At 51.7% G+C, this 14,200-nt stretch overlaps 1 protein-coding gene across 7 annotated transcripts in view; it reads left to right on the plus strand.

Moving 5' to 3' along the window:
* Window positions 1-14,200, plus strand: part of SPECC1 (sperm antigen with calponin homology and coiled-coil domains 1) — a 111,029-nt gene that overhangs the window by 69,390 nt on the left and 27,439 nt on the right. For 5 of the 7 annotated variants that reach the window (XM_053367626.1, XM_053367628.1, XM_053367625.1 and 2 more), the window contains 3 exons: window positions 6,840-6,985; window positions 8,441-8,541; window positions 11,622-11,703. In XM_053367626.1, coding sequence (XP_053223601.1) covers window positions 6,840-6,985; window positions 8,441-8,541; window positions 11,622-11,703 — 329 coding nt within the window. Of the gene's footprint in view, window positions 1-132; window positions 381-1,466; window positions 3,491-6,839; window positions 6,986-8,440; window positions 8,542-11,621; window positions 11,704-14,200 lie in introns of those variants that run through there. The other 2 variants (XR_008327844.1, XM_053367630.1) reach the window with 2 other exon arrangements.

The raw sequence follows: 14,200 nt of genomic DNA on the forward strand, positions 1-14,200 counted from the left end.
TAATAACCCTCTTCCTTCCCACATTTGTTTTTGCTCTTTGCACATGCCCCGAAGGCTGCATTGTGCTTTAACAATTTTATTTCCATTTGTTTGCTTTCGTTGCTTTTTTTAACCTCCCTTTCTCTCTTCTAGAGTCCAGCTTTGCGCTGTGTGTGTGTACTAAGCCCCCTCGTCCGCTGGTGTCTCCCCCTCACGTCCCGTTCCATGTGTGTCGCGGCTGTCCCGTCTTGCAGAGGCTTGAGAAGGCTGCCGGGCTCTCGCTTTTAACGGTCACTCCCCAAAATGGGGGGGCGGGGAGGGGAGACCTTTTGTTTAACATCCCCCCCCCCGTCTCCCTCTTGATCACAGTTTCAGAGGAGCCTGTCTGGAGCGGAGAAGAGGTTTGTTTCGCAGGCGTGATTGGGTTCAACAGTGGTGTGGGTTATTATTTACTATTATTCATTTATTTATCGCTTCACTTTCACCCAAAGGCCCAGGGGTGCCTTAAAAGCAATTTAAAACAACTCACAGCCATAAAAATAAGGTGACAGCTCACGTGTCAATAGCCAGAGCAAAAGAGGCGTGTCTTCGGCATTCCCCAAAGGCTGTGAAGGGGCCAGGCACCACCTCTGTGGGGAAGGAGTTCCCCAGCTTGGGGGCCATCCCAGAGAAGGCCTCGCTGAGGGTGGAGGAACTACCATGAGCGCCTTTCCCTCTGTCTGTAGGGAAAGAGGCTGTCTATCAAGATATTTGGGGCCTGAGTTGTTTAGGCCTTTAAACACCAACGGATAATGGTACAAAAAACTCTGGGCAGAGTCAAAGGATCTTATTTTGGCAGGAGTCTTGACCATTGTCGGAGGCGATGAGAACCTTTCCAAGGAGGGCTGAGAAGCTGATAATAAAAAAAATTGTTCAAAATTCAGGGAGGGAGGTTGTGTGTCTTCTTTCTCAGCAACCCATACAACTACTCCTCCCTCATGTGAAAAATGGGCCTCAGGGCTGCCTTGCAAAGATCAAAGTTCTTAGTCAACAGCAGCAAATCGTTGCTCCCGTCTGCCTCTGATTTCCCATGAATGGTTTGAAAAGGGGCTGTGGGATGAAGACCCCCCTCCAGTTTGCAAGCACTTCCCAGCCTGGTCGCCTGGAGAATGATTCCCCTTGCCACAGGCGACTCCCAGTTCCCGTCAGGCAACAGGGTCAGGGACAATGGAAGCTGGACGCAGAATGCATGGGCCTTCTAGACATTGTTGGACTCCAGCTCCCATCATCCCTGACCATTGGGCATGCTGGCTGGGGCTGGTGGAAGGAGGGAGTCCACTGACATCTCATCCTGGATGGAGGCAACGCTGCGTGAGCTTGATACTCCAGTGGCCTGGCTCAGTATACGTTTCAGGTGTGGGGGGTTTCAGTTCATCCATTTTTTTGGACTCCGCCTCCTGTCAGCATCCCTTAAAGCCCACCTTTGGTCTCCCTTTCTCTTTCCACAGATCTCTGATCCCAGTCAATTAGCCTGGATGAAACACACCGCCCAGCCCAGGGGCTCAGGACCGCCACATGTAACAGCTCCTCCTTGAAAACGTGGGTGAAGAATACAGGGTTTTAAACCGGGAAAGAAACATCTGAGGACTTAAAACAAAATGATTTTCCCGGCATTTTCTCCAGACCGTCATTCCTGCGCGTTCTCTGTCTTTTTTCCTCTCCGAAACCTAACTTTTTAAGGGGGAGATTTATTCTCCCTGAAGGCTACATGAAAGCAATATGTGAGACGCTGAAGTTTCGGGGTTGCTGCAGGCCCCCAGTTTTGCATTCTGATGCTTCGAGGTTTTTAAAACGACCCAGCTCCGAACAAGGGAAAGAGCTGGTAATCTGCACACTTGAGGTTCTCCGCTGAGAACGACCTGCCGCCGCACGTACCTCTTTGTTCTGGGTTTGCCACGGCAACTGTCCACACGGAGCACGAAGCAAATGTCCGTCCGGTGGGGCTGAGAGTTGCCCATCCATCACCTGGCGGTCTTCACCTGCCTAGATGCTTCCTCAATGTCCAGCGACAGGGACCAGCCACTAGGTGGCAGTGCACGACTTGAAACCCAGAAACCCATTTGCTGTTCTGCAGCCTATGTTCTGCATACCACTTGCTGCTGCTTTTCCTGAGATCTGAAGGCGGGAAAGAAGAAAGGGCAGAGGGCAGTGAGGGTCAAGCGAGGATGCCCTCCGTAGCTGCACTACAGAGCCGTCTTCCTGCGCCCCCACTTCTCCCCCCTTTGCAAACTTGGAAGCTGCTTGAATTCTGACTTGCAGGGGGGCGCTGTGGGTCTCTCCAACTTGAAGCCACCCTTTTGGATTACAAGAATGCTTTTAAAACGTTGGGCTTGCGTCGCTGGCGTTTCAGCCCGGGAAATGGCTCCTTTTCCCCCCAGACCAAAAGCACCAAGCTGGTGGATCCCTGGACCCCACGACCCTGCAGAGAGTCCTCTCTACTGAGCCGGCAAAAGGGTGGTCCCATCTATCCCTTGTGAAGGCAATCGGAAGTCCACGTTTTGTTTTATTTTGTTCCTCAGAATCTTTACTCAGGGGAAGTCTGTGGCATGACCGACGCTCATCCTGAAATGTCCTGTCTCTGCATTCTTGCAGAACAGTTGCTGAGAAATTTGCACAAGTTGACTTTGAGGGTCGGCCGCGGCCAGCCTCTGAGCCAAATCTGGATCGGAGCCATTTAGCCCTCCAGCCCCAGAGATGCAAGAAAGAGCATGGATGAACAGTGTCTTCTCTTGTTACTTTCCCCTCCCAGGGGTCCTTGGCTTGTTTCCTCCCGCCGCCTTGTCATTGTAGCCCCTCTCACAAGTCCCCAGGAGGTAGAATGTTGTGAAATGCCCTCCCAGTCGGTTTCTTTTAAGAAGTGCCGTTTAACTTGAAGATTCGCTTCTTCTTTCCTCCTCTCTTCCCGTCGCATTTTCCTTTTGTGCCGTGACTGTGCGCCTGCAGGCAGGGACTCATCTCTCACCTTGATTGTCTGTATGTAAGCCACTCAGCTTTCGGGCTGAGGAGCGGGTTGCAAACACTCCAGATCAGTAACAGCAAGGGGAGGGAAACTTCCAGCCTCGCACCCCTTGTGCCCTTGCGTAGTTTCGCAGAAGGCATTGGGGTGCAGAGGAACACTGGGATCCCAGCAGGTCTCTGCTGAGATTGTGCCACACATACGAACTTCAGACACTTCGCTCGATCAGAAGCACTGAGGTCAAGCCTGGAGGCCCACAACCTCCTCTTATGGGTGGTGGGGAAACCCACAAGGGCACCCGCCGTGGGGCAGATCCCACCTGCAGACACTGGTGTGCAATTTGGGAATGCTCTGCGATCGGACCACTTGACTTCCATACTTGTAAACATGCTTGAACCGGTAACGATGACAATTTGCTGAGCCACGTGTATGTATGTCTGTGTGTAAGAGAGGGAGGGAGACTAATATTTCAACAGACCTGTACAAAACTGCAAATAAATCTGCGACTGGCAGCCAGGTGCCCTTCTCCGCCTCTTCTCTCTATACCTATGTCAGTTTAAAATAACTGCTGCGCCTTCCTTAAACGTAGATGTGATCACAGCAAATCTCCCGTGTGTGCGTGTGTAGATTTCTACCTGGCGAGCGCATCCACACAGGTGATGCTGGCTAGCTGCGCGGTAAGGCTGTAATGCTGTTTACGTGAAGCCTCCAGCTCCTGAGGCAGTCTACCTCTGAAGACCATTGGCTGGGGAGCAACGGTGAGAGAGGCAGGCCTTGCCTCCAAGTCCCATGTCTGTGTGTTTTCCAGGAGGCACTGTGGGAAACGGGGTCCTGGAATAGACAGGCCTTTTGTCATATCTGCTGGAGAAAATCTTCTGTTCTGTGTGAGCACCTGCTCTTTTTTTGCACTATGCATACGCAATAGCCACCTATGCATTCATGCCCAGTAGCCCTTCCAACCCAGTAAAAGGGTTTTGGGGTCTCCAACCTGATGAGCTCCAGATATTTTAGGTCCACAACTCCTACCTGCCCCAGGTCCAGACATGGCCACTTGGGCTGGGGGTGATAGGAGGTGTCGTCCGAAACAGGGCTGTGTCAGCTGGGGTTGACAGGAACTTGAGTCCAAAACGTCTGGAAAAGCAAAGGCCATCACAGCAGATTGGTGTTTGGCCAGCTGCCGCCTCGGGAAATGCTTAAAAACAACTTTGTCCTCATTTCATCATCACAGGGGGTCGGGCTGGATTATCCATTGGGTCCCTCCCAATGGTACAATTCTGTCATTCCCCACCTGAGCAAACCCCGTGCCATCGTGGCCCCCAAGGCCCCTTTTTCCTCTGGTCGGGTGCACAGCCCCAAGGGGTGGTAATAATAATAATAATAATAATAATAATAATAATAATAATAATAATTTATTTATACCCCGCCCATCCGGCTGGGTTTCCCAGACTGGGTGGCTTCCAACAGAATATTAAAATACAATAGTCAAACATTAAAAGCTTCCCTAAACAGGGCTGCCTTCAGATGTCTTCTAAAAGTCTGGTAGTTGTTCTTCTCTTTGACATTTGGTGGGAGGGCGTTCCACAGGGCGGGTGCCACCACCGAGAAGGCCCTCTGCCTGGTTCCCTGTACCTTGGCTTCTCACAGCAAGGGAACCGCCAGAAGGCTGGCTGGAATCCCCCCCCCCCCGTCCTCATTCCCCTGCTCCGCTGCCCTCCTGCAGAATCCGACCTCTGCTTGGCCTTTTGTGCCCTGTTAAAAAAAACAGCCCATCTGCTGCCCCTTGTACGCAGGAGCCGGAAGCACGCCACTCCAATCTGCTAAAAAGCGAAACTGAAAAAATCCTAGCGGATGTCCCTTCTTCCTAAATTCTGTTCCTTCCGCACCCTGTATTGGATCAGGTCAGGACTGGGGCAATCAGTCCCCAGGGGACTTTTTGCCCCTCTCGCTGCTCTCCCCGTCGCTAGGCACAAAATCTGGGCATTTGGCAAGGGGCAGGTCAGGTGCTGTTCACCCGCAGACAGTGCCTCCATTGAGCTGTGAGCAAGGCCCCCCCACCTCGGCCTGCCGTTCATTGCCCCCGCTTCCCAGGGGCTCTTGTGCTGCAGAGACAAGGCTGGGATGCCAAAAGTGGGGGGGGGGAGAACCCCCTCCATGTACACCTCCCCACCCCACCCCAAAGTATTCAGTGCCTATTAATAGCCCAGCCAAAGCCACGCAGCTGTTTGGGAATGGACTGGGTGCCAGGGGGAGGGAGAGAGAGAGAAGGGATCTCACGAGGCTCAGAGGAGAAAAGACAAGCTCATTCAGCGCAGAATCTGATGGTCTTTCATCCGTCTCGTGTGCCTGTTGTCATCATATCCCCTTTCCTGCATCCACATAAATTGCATCGCAGGTGGCGAGTTACATTTAAGAACGTTATTAATGGGAAAGCAACTGCTGCAGCCACGAGTCTCAAAAACTGACCACTCCAGAAGACCTTAAGTTTGTTGGTTTTCAAGGGGTACCATAAGAATTATACTTCTCGTTATGTTAAGCCTAGATAAGTTGTTTGGGGAACAGGGGGACAGAACAGCTGGTCCTCTGCACCTCTTAGCGTGAAATGCACCTTCCGATATCTCAAGGGCTGTCGCTTGGAATATGGAGCAATCTTGTTTTCTCCTGCTCTGGAGGGGTGGACCCAAACCCAAGTGACAAGAAAGGAGTTCTGACTAAACAGCAGGAAGAACTTTCTGACAGTAAGAGCTGTCCAACTGTGGAACAGTCTCCCTTGGAAGGTGGTGGTCTCTCCTTCCTTGGACGTTTTCCAGCAGAGGTTGGACATGCATGATCTAGTTGCAGATGCCCTCTTATCAGGAAGTCCGTTCTCCACAGTGTGGGAATCAGGCACGTCCTAACCTTTGCAACTCTCTGCCATTGCATATCAAGCAGGTAGACCATGGCTCTTCAATCCTGCTTTGGCAATCAATGTTCCTTTTGCTGGCAGCAAATTATAAAGCTGGGGGGGGGGGGAATGCAGCAAGAAATGATGATGATAATATTTAGCTTTTGCATTATCTCTGTCCTCCTTAACGTTATTCAACAGTGCTTTTACATTATTTCTGTCACCCTTGTCATTATTTTATAGCGCTTTTACTTTATCTCTGTCCTCATTATTCTGCATTGCTTTTACATTATCTTTGTCACCCTTACAGCGGGTCAGTGTTGGTATAGGAATGGGCCAATCTTGTCAATTTCGGTCTCTCTCTTTTCTCCTTCTTCAGTTCATTCTGCCACACTCCTGCATCTGTTTGCTGTTCGTTTTTCCCCCAAATCCTCATGAAAACCCTTCATCATTTTTAGGGAATATTTCTCCCAATATAGACACTTTTTGTTTTTGCAAGCAATTCCCCCCGACGTAATGCATTTTTGTATGCTGTTTTCGCTCGGACACACGAGTTGGGAACCTTTGGCGCCCTGATGTTGCTGTGTTGCAACTCCCAGCAGCTCCAGCAAGCATGGCCAACGTCATTGATGGGAGTTCTAGTTCAGCAAGATCTGGAGGGCCAAAGGTTCTCCACATTATCCCATTTTGTTCCATTTGAAGAACTGCATCACAAAATCCAGAGACGTGCGGCTTTCTAAGGACAGCTGCACATTTGTTTCCCAGGCTGTTTCAGGATTGTGAGGGGTTGGGCTGGATGACCTTTGGGGGTCCCCTCCAACTGTACAACTCGATGATTCCAGGAAGCGGGAAGAAAGTTAAAATGCAGACAAATGCAGGCAAAATCCCTGGGCCTGTGCTCTTTCACACCCACCCCACCAGGGTTTCTGCTCAGGAACCCAAACAGATTCCTCCCTCTCACCTCCCTCTCATCTCTCCTTCCAGGCCAACCATCGAGGTGATGGACGCAGTCGAGGCGGATCCTGCCAGCCGCTGGCAGGGGGTCTCCGTCAGCCGTTCGTCGCCGACGCCCCCCGAGTCCCTGGCCACCGTCAAATCGTTGATCAAGTCGTTCGACTTGGGGTGCCCAGGTAAAAAAACCCAAAAGGCCACGGAGCTGAGGGTCTCTTATTTCTCTGACAAATTGTCTTCTTGCGCCTCACCCAGCTCTCATTCGTATTCCCTGTATGGATTTGTTTGCAAATGCCTTTATACATACACCAGGGCTCTGTGCAGCACTATGCATGCAGCAAAACAGAATTTTAAAACAGTGCAAAATGGTGGTTCAAATGCAGGGCTAATCGGGAGGGGAGACTCCTGCAGTTGCGCTAAAATCCTGCTCGTGGGCTTCCCAGAATGGGCATCTGGTTGGCCACTGGGAAAACAGGGTGCTGGGCTAGAGGGGGCCCCTTTGGCCTGATCCAGCAGCCCGGCTGTTTCGATGCCATAGATGGAACCCAGGACCTCCATGCCAACAGATACTCTGCTGCTGAGCTGCAATCCTTCCTATATATGCCGAGTCAAACCTTACGTTTTAGACTGAAAACAAGGTGTGCCGCTGGATCAGACCAGCTTCCCTGCTTCCAACAGGGGACAGCCAGTTGCTTCTGGGAATCCTGCAGTCAGGCATTACAGGGCTTTTGGGGTGGATTTAAAAGGGGTTGGGCAAATCCATGCCTAAGGATAAGGCTGTCAATAGCTACTAGCCACTGAACGCCCCTGAATATGCCCCTGAATACCACTAATTGGGAATCACAAGCAGGCAGTGCGCTGTTTGAACTCAGGTCCTGCTTACAGGCTGCCCATTGGGGCATCTAGTAGGCCTGTGTGAGGACAGGATGCTGACCCAGCTAGGCCTTGTTCAGCCTGACCCAGCAGCCAGACTCTTCCTGCAGCCTTTTATAACACACTTCCTTCCATTTGACCTCACTTACCATCAGTGATGGCAGCATGTAGCCCTAGGCCTAGCTGGCACCTAGTTGGCCACATTGAGGGCAGGATACTGGCCTAGATTGGCCCTCTTGGGCCTGGTTTATATCTGGCGTCCATTTATATCTTGCTGCCCTCACTCTCCATTTGCCATCAGTGACGGCAGTGTGCAGCCAAATCCAGTTAGCCACCGTGAGAGCTGGATGCTGGCCCAGAAGGGGCCTCCTCTGGCCTGATCCAGCAGCCAGGCTCTTCCTGCAGCTATTTATGTCACACTGCCCTCACTCTCCATTAGACCTCACTCTCCATCAGCGATGGCAGCATGTAGCCCTAGCTCTGGTTGGCCACAGTGAGGGCAGGATGCCAGCCTAGATGGGCCCCATTAGGCCTGGTCCAGCAAGGCCGCCTCTTCTTAGGCCCATTTACATCACCACACTGCCCTCACTCTCCATTAGACCTCACTCTCCATCAGCGATGGCAGCAACCAACACCAGCACCTCGTCAGCCACAGTGAGAACCGGGTGCTGGACTTGGCGGGTCCCCTTTTGGCCTGATCCAGCAGCCAGTTCCTCTGCCCTTCCACAAAGACCAACCGGCTGCTTTCTCTTCCCTCGCAGGTGGTCCGGGGCAAAGCGTTCCTGTCCACAAGGTCTCCCGGAGCCCCCTCAGCGGCATTCCCACCAGGACAGCTCCGGCTGCTGCCGTCTCGCCCATCCAGGTACGGAAGAAGCAGCCCCCTCCCTTCCTTTGTGGTCTTTGGGTGCTGGACGGACTTCAGGGAACCTTTTATGGCAGGGGAAGAGAGAGGTGGGGGGGGGAGGTTCAGCACGTCGCCACCAGGAAGGGGAAATGGATCTGTTTGTTTCTTTTCTGCAAAGGCACCAAATATCGGCAGATCAAAGCGAAGCCCTTGGTGGGCCCCAGCGAAAAGCCCCCCCACCCTTCTGACCGCCTCTCGGAATCCAGCAGCGGAGGTCACTTTTGGGGCTGTCTTCAAAATAATAACAACGATCCGGTTTTGATCTCCCCCCGCCCTACTCCCCAGAGCCCTAATAAACAATAAATGCTCAGGGCGTGGGCGGTGATGGGGAGGGCAGGGGCCAAACCCTTGGGGCGCATGCAGAGAGATATGCAGAAGTCGGGAAGACAGAGCCAGGCCAAGCCGAAGTCCCCTCTGTTCAAAGGGACCCGAAGAGCCATCTAGTCCAACCCCCTGAAAAGTAATGGGGAGGTGGATTCAGTTTTCAACTCTAAATCTATTTCCAATCTGACCTTTTTTGAAAATCCTCCCACCCACATCGTTTTTAAAAAAGTTTTAAATGTTTGAGTTCCTTTGGGTTTGTTTCTTCAATCGAGTTTTGTATGGACTCAGGCAGATAAATGCCGTGATGAACATCGCATGTGTTGGGGCAGGCGGACCCTGAGTTGTGTCTCTTCCCCTAAAAAAATAAAGCGAGATCCCCGTCCTCCTGGTTCTGAGTTAAAGTTTAGCAGAGTTTCTTAAGGTTTAGCTGAGATGGAAGAGAAAGATTAATCGGACCCCAGGAAGCTGCCTTATACCATTGATTGATCCATCTCAGTATTGCCTGCACTGACTGGCAGCAGCTTTCCAGGGTTTCAGACAGGGCATCTTTTTCCCAGCCCTTGCCCAGAGTTGCCAGGGATCAACTTGCAGCGCTGTTTTCAAGTGCTCCACTGCTGGGCTGCGGCTCTTTGCCCTGCCTCTCCTGACACACGATTAAGATCGGTGCTGAGTGTTCGCTGTCCTCCTGCAGACACTCTGTGTTCTCCCTGCCCTCCATGTTTCTTTTCTTTCTTTACTAAATGCCCATCCTCTTGTGATCATGCAGAGGCACACCCTCCCCTCTCCCTTGCTGCCCTCTCCCTCTTCAGGGAATCGTCCGCCCATCCCTGAGCACCTGGGGTGATACAACAACCAGCTTAGGGTGGTGTTTTCCAGAGTGACCCAGCAGGGATGCATTTGGAGGAACTGGTGATTTATGAAACAGTGGAAGCAGGAGGGGAGACTCCCTTCCACCCCACCCAAGACAGGTGCTCCATTCGAACAGGTGCCACCGCCTTTTTTTGCAGAGGCAGCCCCAGGAAGCTGCAAGGGACCAGCTCCTCTCCCTTTTCGTCCGCCTGCCATATCTGCAGCACCCCCAAAATGCTGGCTGATGCCCAGAGTGAGGATAACCCCGAAAGGAGCTCTTCTGCTTCAGTTTGGTGGGGCTTCAGACCACGCAAGCCACTGTGGTGCGGTGCTTAAGAGTGCCGGACGCAGGAGACGAGGGTCCCAATCCCCACTCGGCCGCGAAACTTTCACTGGTGGTGATCTTGGAACACTGCCTGCCTCTCAGCCTCACCTCCCTCGCAGGGATGTTGTGGGGGTTAATAGAGGAGAGGGGGACCCATGTATGCCACCTTGAGCTCCCTGGAGGAAAAGGTGGGACATCAAGGTGGGATGTACGGGTATAGGGCGGTTTACAAATTTAATAACAAATAAAATAATAAATCATAGAATCATGGAGTTGGAAGGGACCTTGAGGATCATCCAGTCCAACCCCCTGCGATGCGGGAAATATACAACCATCTCATACGCAGATTGAACCTGCAACCTGGGTGTTACCAGCACCACACTCTAGCCAACTGAGCTATCCAGGCACAGTTAATAATAATAACAATTGGGGTCTATCAAGGCGCACACTGGACTGGCTATCATCCAGTTTTCAAACAAGACAGGAAACTAGAATCCCGAGGGAATCCAAATTCTCTGCCTAGGGGGAAAAAAAGAAAAATGACTCGTGTGATGTGCAGGAGTTGTTTTCAAAAGGCCTTGTGAGGTTTTTGTTTTTTTACATTTTTGTGCAGCCAAACAACATCAGTGGCCCAGCGGCTGGTTTAGACCGGTGGCCCATCTATCTAGTCCAGCATCCTGCTCTCTCTCACCTTGGCCGACCAGGTGCCCTTCATGGGAAACCAGCAAGCAGGACCTGAGTTCAAGAGCCCTCTCTCCCCTCCTGCAGTTTCCAGCAATTGGTATTCAGAAGCATGGCTGCCTTGAACCGTGGAGGCAGAGTGTAGCCATCATGACTGATGGCCACTGATGGCCCTTCTCCTCCATGAATCTGTGTGAAGAAGTCTTTTAGAAGACAGCTGAAGGCAGCCCTGTTTAGGGAAGCTTTTAATGTTTGATTCATTACAGTATTTTAATATTTTGTTGGACGCCGCCCAGAGTGGCTGGGGAAGCCCAGCCAGATGGGCAGAAAATAAATAAAATTATTATTATTATTATTATTATTATTATTATTATTATTATTATTATTATTTGTCCTGAACCTCCCAACATCCAGCTTCAATGGGTGTCCAGCGATATTCTAGTGTTAGGACAGAGAGAAAAGCTTTCCTCTCTCCACTTTCTCTGCGCTGGGCATAATTTTGCCAACTTCTCTCATGTCCCCTCTTACCTGCCTCTTCTCTACACTAAAGAGCCCCAAATGCTGCAACCTTTCCCCAGAGGGGAGGCTCTCCATCTCCACCAATCCCCCCTCTGTGCCTGGTCTGTGTTTCCATGAAACAAGCCCCCCCCCCACATCCCTGGGGGCATATTCTCCCCCTCCTCCCGATTCAGAGCAGAATCTGCCTGGGGAAAAATTGGCTGAATGTGTCTTGACAGCAACCAGATGGGAGCTTCCTTCTCCTGGGGGTACATACCTTCTGTCTTTGCAGATGTGTGGTTTAACCAGCCGTGTAACCGGCTAAATTCTGTGGTCGTTTCTCTCTCTGTTTTGGTTGCAGAGACACTCCACCTTCAGCAACCCAAAGCCCTCTGGGAAGGCATTTTCCAAGCACGCTGATCTTCCAGAGCTTCCCTTGGCAGGTGAGTTGTAAGAATAGCAAGCAAGGCCTTCTGGATGCAACACCTCCACCTTCTAAAATCAGGTGCTGTTGTGGGCCAGTTCCCCACCAACCTGCCTTCAACCAGCCCCAATTGCCAGCCTTCTACTCGCAACCAGCTCAGGGGGTGGCTTCCTTCTCTATCTCAGCGTTTCTCCTTGCAGAACCCATCACGGCTTAGGACCCTCGGACCTACGGGACCGCCTCTCCCGGTATGCCCCACGGAGGACCTTAAGGTCCATAAATAGTAACACCTTAGAGGTCCCGGGCCCTAAGGAAGTCAGATTAGCCTCAGCCAGAGCCAGGGCCTTTTCAACACTGGCTCCGGCCTGGTGGAACGCTCTGTCTCATGAGACCAGGGCCCTGCAGGATCTGATTTCTTTCCTTAACACAGAGTTGTTCCGCCTGGCCTTTGGCTTGGAATCAACTTGATCCATTTCCCCTCTTTCCTTTTTCCTTCCTCCTTCTGTGATGGAACTCCTATTTGGGGACTTCCCTGGCTTTTTTCTGGCCCACGTTGGACCAGTCTGGATAGTTAGCCTTGGTGAAGACTTGACATTTTCATCCCCCAAAAAGTTTTTGAGTTTCTGCTGAAACGAGGCTGCATTTTAATGTTGTATTTTAATCTTGTTTTTTAAGTTGTATTTCAATCAGTTGTTTTATATCTGGTGTTACCCGCCCTGAGCCCGGTCTTGGCTGGGGAGGGTGGGGTATAAATAATAATAATAATAATAATAATAATAATAATAATAATAATAATAATTATTGCTGCTGGGTGCAAAATGAGAGCCAATTGCCTCCACCTGCCATTGGTTCTAGCGCCACCTACTGTTCAGCTCCCTGCTTTCCACCCTGCCAGCCCCAGCGAGCACCAGCCAGAGCAGAGGGGCCGACTTTCTTAGTTGTGACTGCGTGTGTGTCCCCCCCCCCCACACCTCTTGCCACTGAGATGGGCAGCTGGTTTTGAGCCTGACATGATCGGGGCACTTAGACTCCCTCCCCGCGCAGTTCCTTCCTCTTGGCGCTTTCCCTCCCTCGGTGCCCGTCGGGCAATGCTGTGGCTCAGAAGGATGAGTCACAGCCAGCCAACCTCCCAGGCTGCGTGTGTGTAGGGGGGGTCCGCTTCCCCACCCCCAGCGCCTCCTGGCTCCTCTTGAGAGAACAGCAGTAGCCCGTGGGGTTCTTCAGCGATCTGACAGCAGCCCAAGCTCCCCTTGTCCAAAGACATTTGAATCCCATTCGTTGTGTGGGTGTCATCTGCTGAAAAGAGCATCAGCCTCAAAAGGCACTGACGGCGCAAAGGCCGGCTGGCTGCACACTCTTTGGCAACACTGGGATTTAGGGGGACAGCTAACAAGGCCGAATGTTGGAAGACTCAGGGCAGATAAAAGAAAAGTCCTTTTATTCATTTATTCAGAGTCGTAGGTCAACAAATGACAAATCTTAAAACCGAATAGAGTCACAGGCCAAAATGCATACATATGTATGGGCGGAACAAGCTTGCAAGTAATTTGCAATTAAGAGTCGCGTATCTCTTTTTGCAGTGCGGAAAGAGAACTTTGCAGCCCTGTAGCTGAAGCGTTTCTTATCAAGTCCCACCCAGCGCCATAGGGACGTTCTGCTGATTTTATGAGTGATCTTTTCTGAGTGCAAATGAGTTCCTCTCCCGGTTACCTACGTCAGGGCTGATGGGATGTGGAGGCCGAGAAGCACCATAGAGGACCACAGGCTCCCCAGCTTCCTGCGTTGTGAATCTCATCTTCTTTTCTAACTAAGAGACTGCAGCCGTCAGTATGAGGGGTCGATCCACTCCTACAGGCAGCAGCAAGATTCTCCATTTTTGAGTGAACATGCGGGGGATTACAGGCAATCCTTTCCCCCCCACAGGGGTTATGTTTCGGACCCCATGCACGTCGGCAGGACCCGTGTAAAGTGTTCCGCCCCGCCCTGCCCCCATTCTGCCCTTTTAGTGACATTTTAGGGTCACTTTTGGGGTTCGGCGCCATGTGTGTGTATGCGCGACTGCATGCAGATCATTCATTGCCTGTTATCAAGTTCAGGGCAAGACCGGCAGACTTCCAGTTTGCAGGAACTCCTATTTTACTTAGATGCCCCCCCCCAATGGCTACAGGATGTTCTACCTTCACTCTTGAAGGCATTAATGCCTCTGAATCCCAGTTGCTGGGAGTCACCAGAGTGCGGAGAGTGCTGTTGTGCTCAGGCCCTGCTTGTGGGGGCTGTTCCTTGCGGGTGTCTGGTTTCTCCCACCCGAGGCAGCTATGTCCACCAACCTGGGGGGCTTTAAGAGAGGTTTAGAATCATAGAATTGCAAATTCACAGAGGAGGATGAAGCTGTGGCTGGCTGCTAGCTGCGATGGCGATGTGCTACCTCCCCTCTCGGAGGCAGTATACTGGGGAATCGCAAGCGGGGAGGGAGTTGCTGCTGCACTCAGGCTCAGCTTCCGGGGATTCGCGCTGTG

This window comes from Podarcis raffonei, chromosome 15 (assembly GCF_027172205.1).
Source record: "Podarcis raffonei isolate rPodRaf1 chromosome 15, rPodRaf1.pri, whole genome shotgun sequence".
NCBI lineage: Eukaryota > Metazoa > Chordata > Lepidosauria > Squamata > Lacertidae > Podarcis > Podarcis raffonei.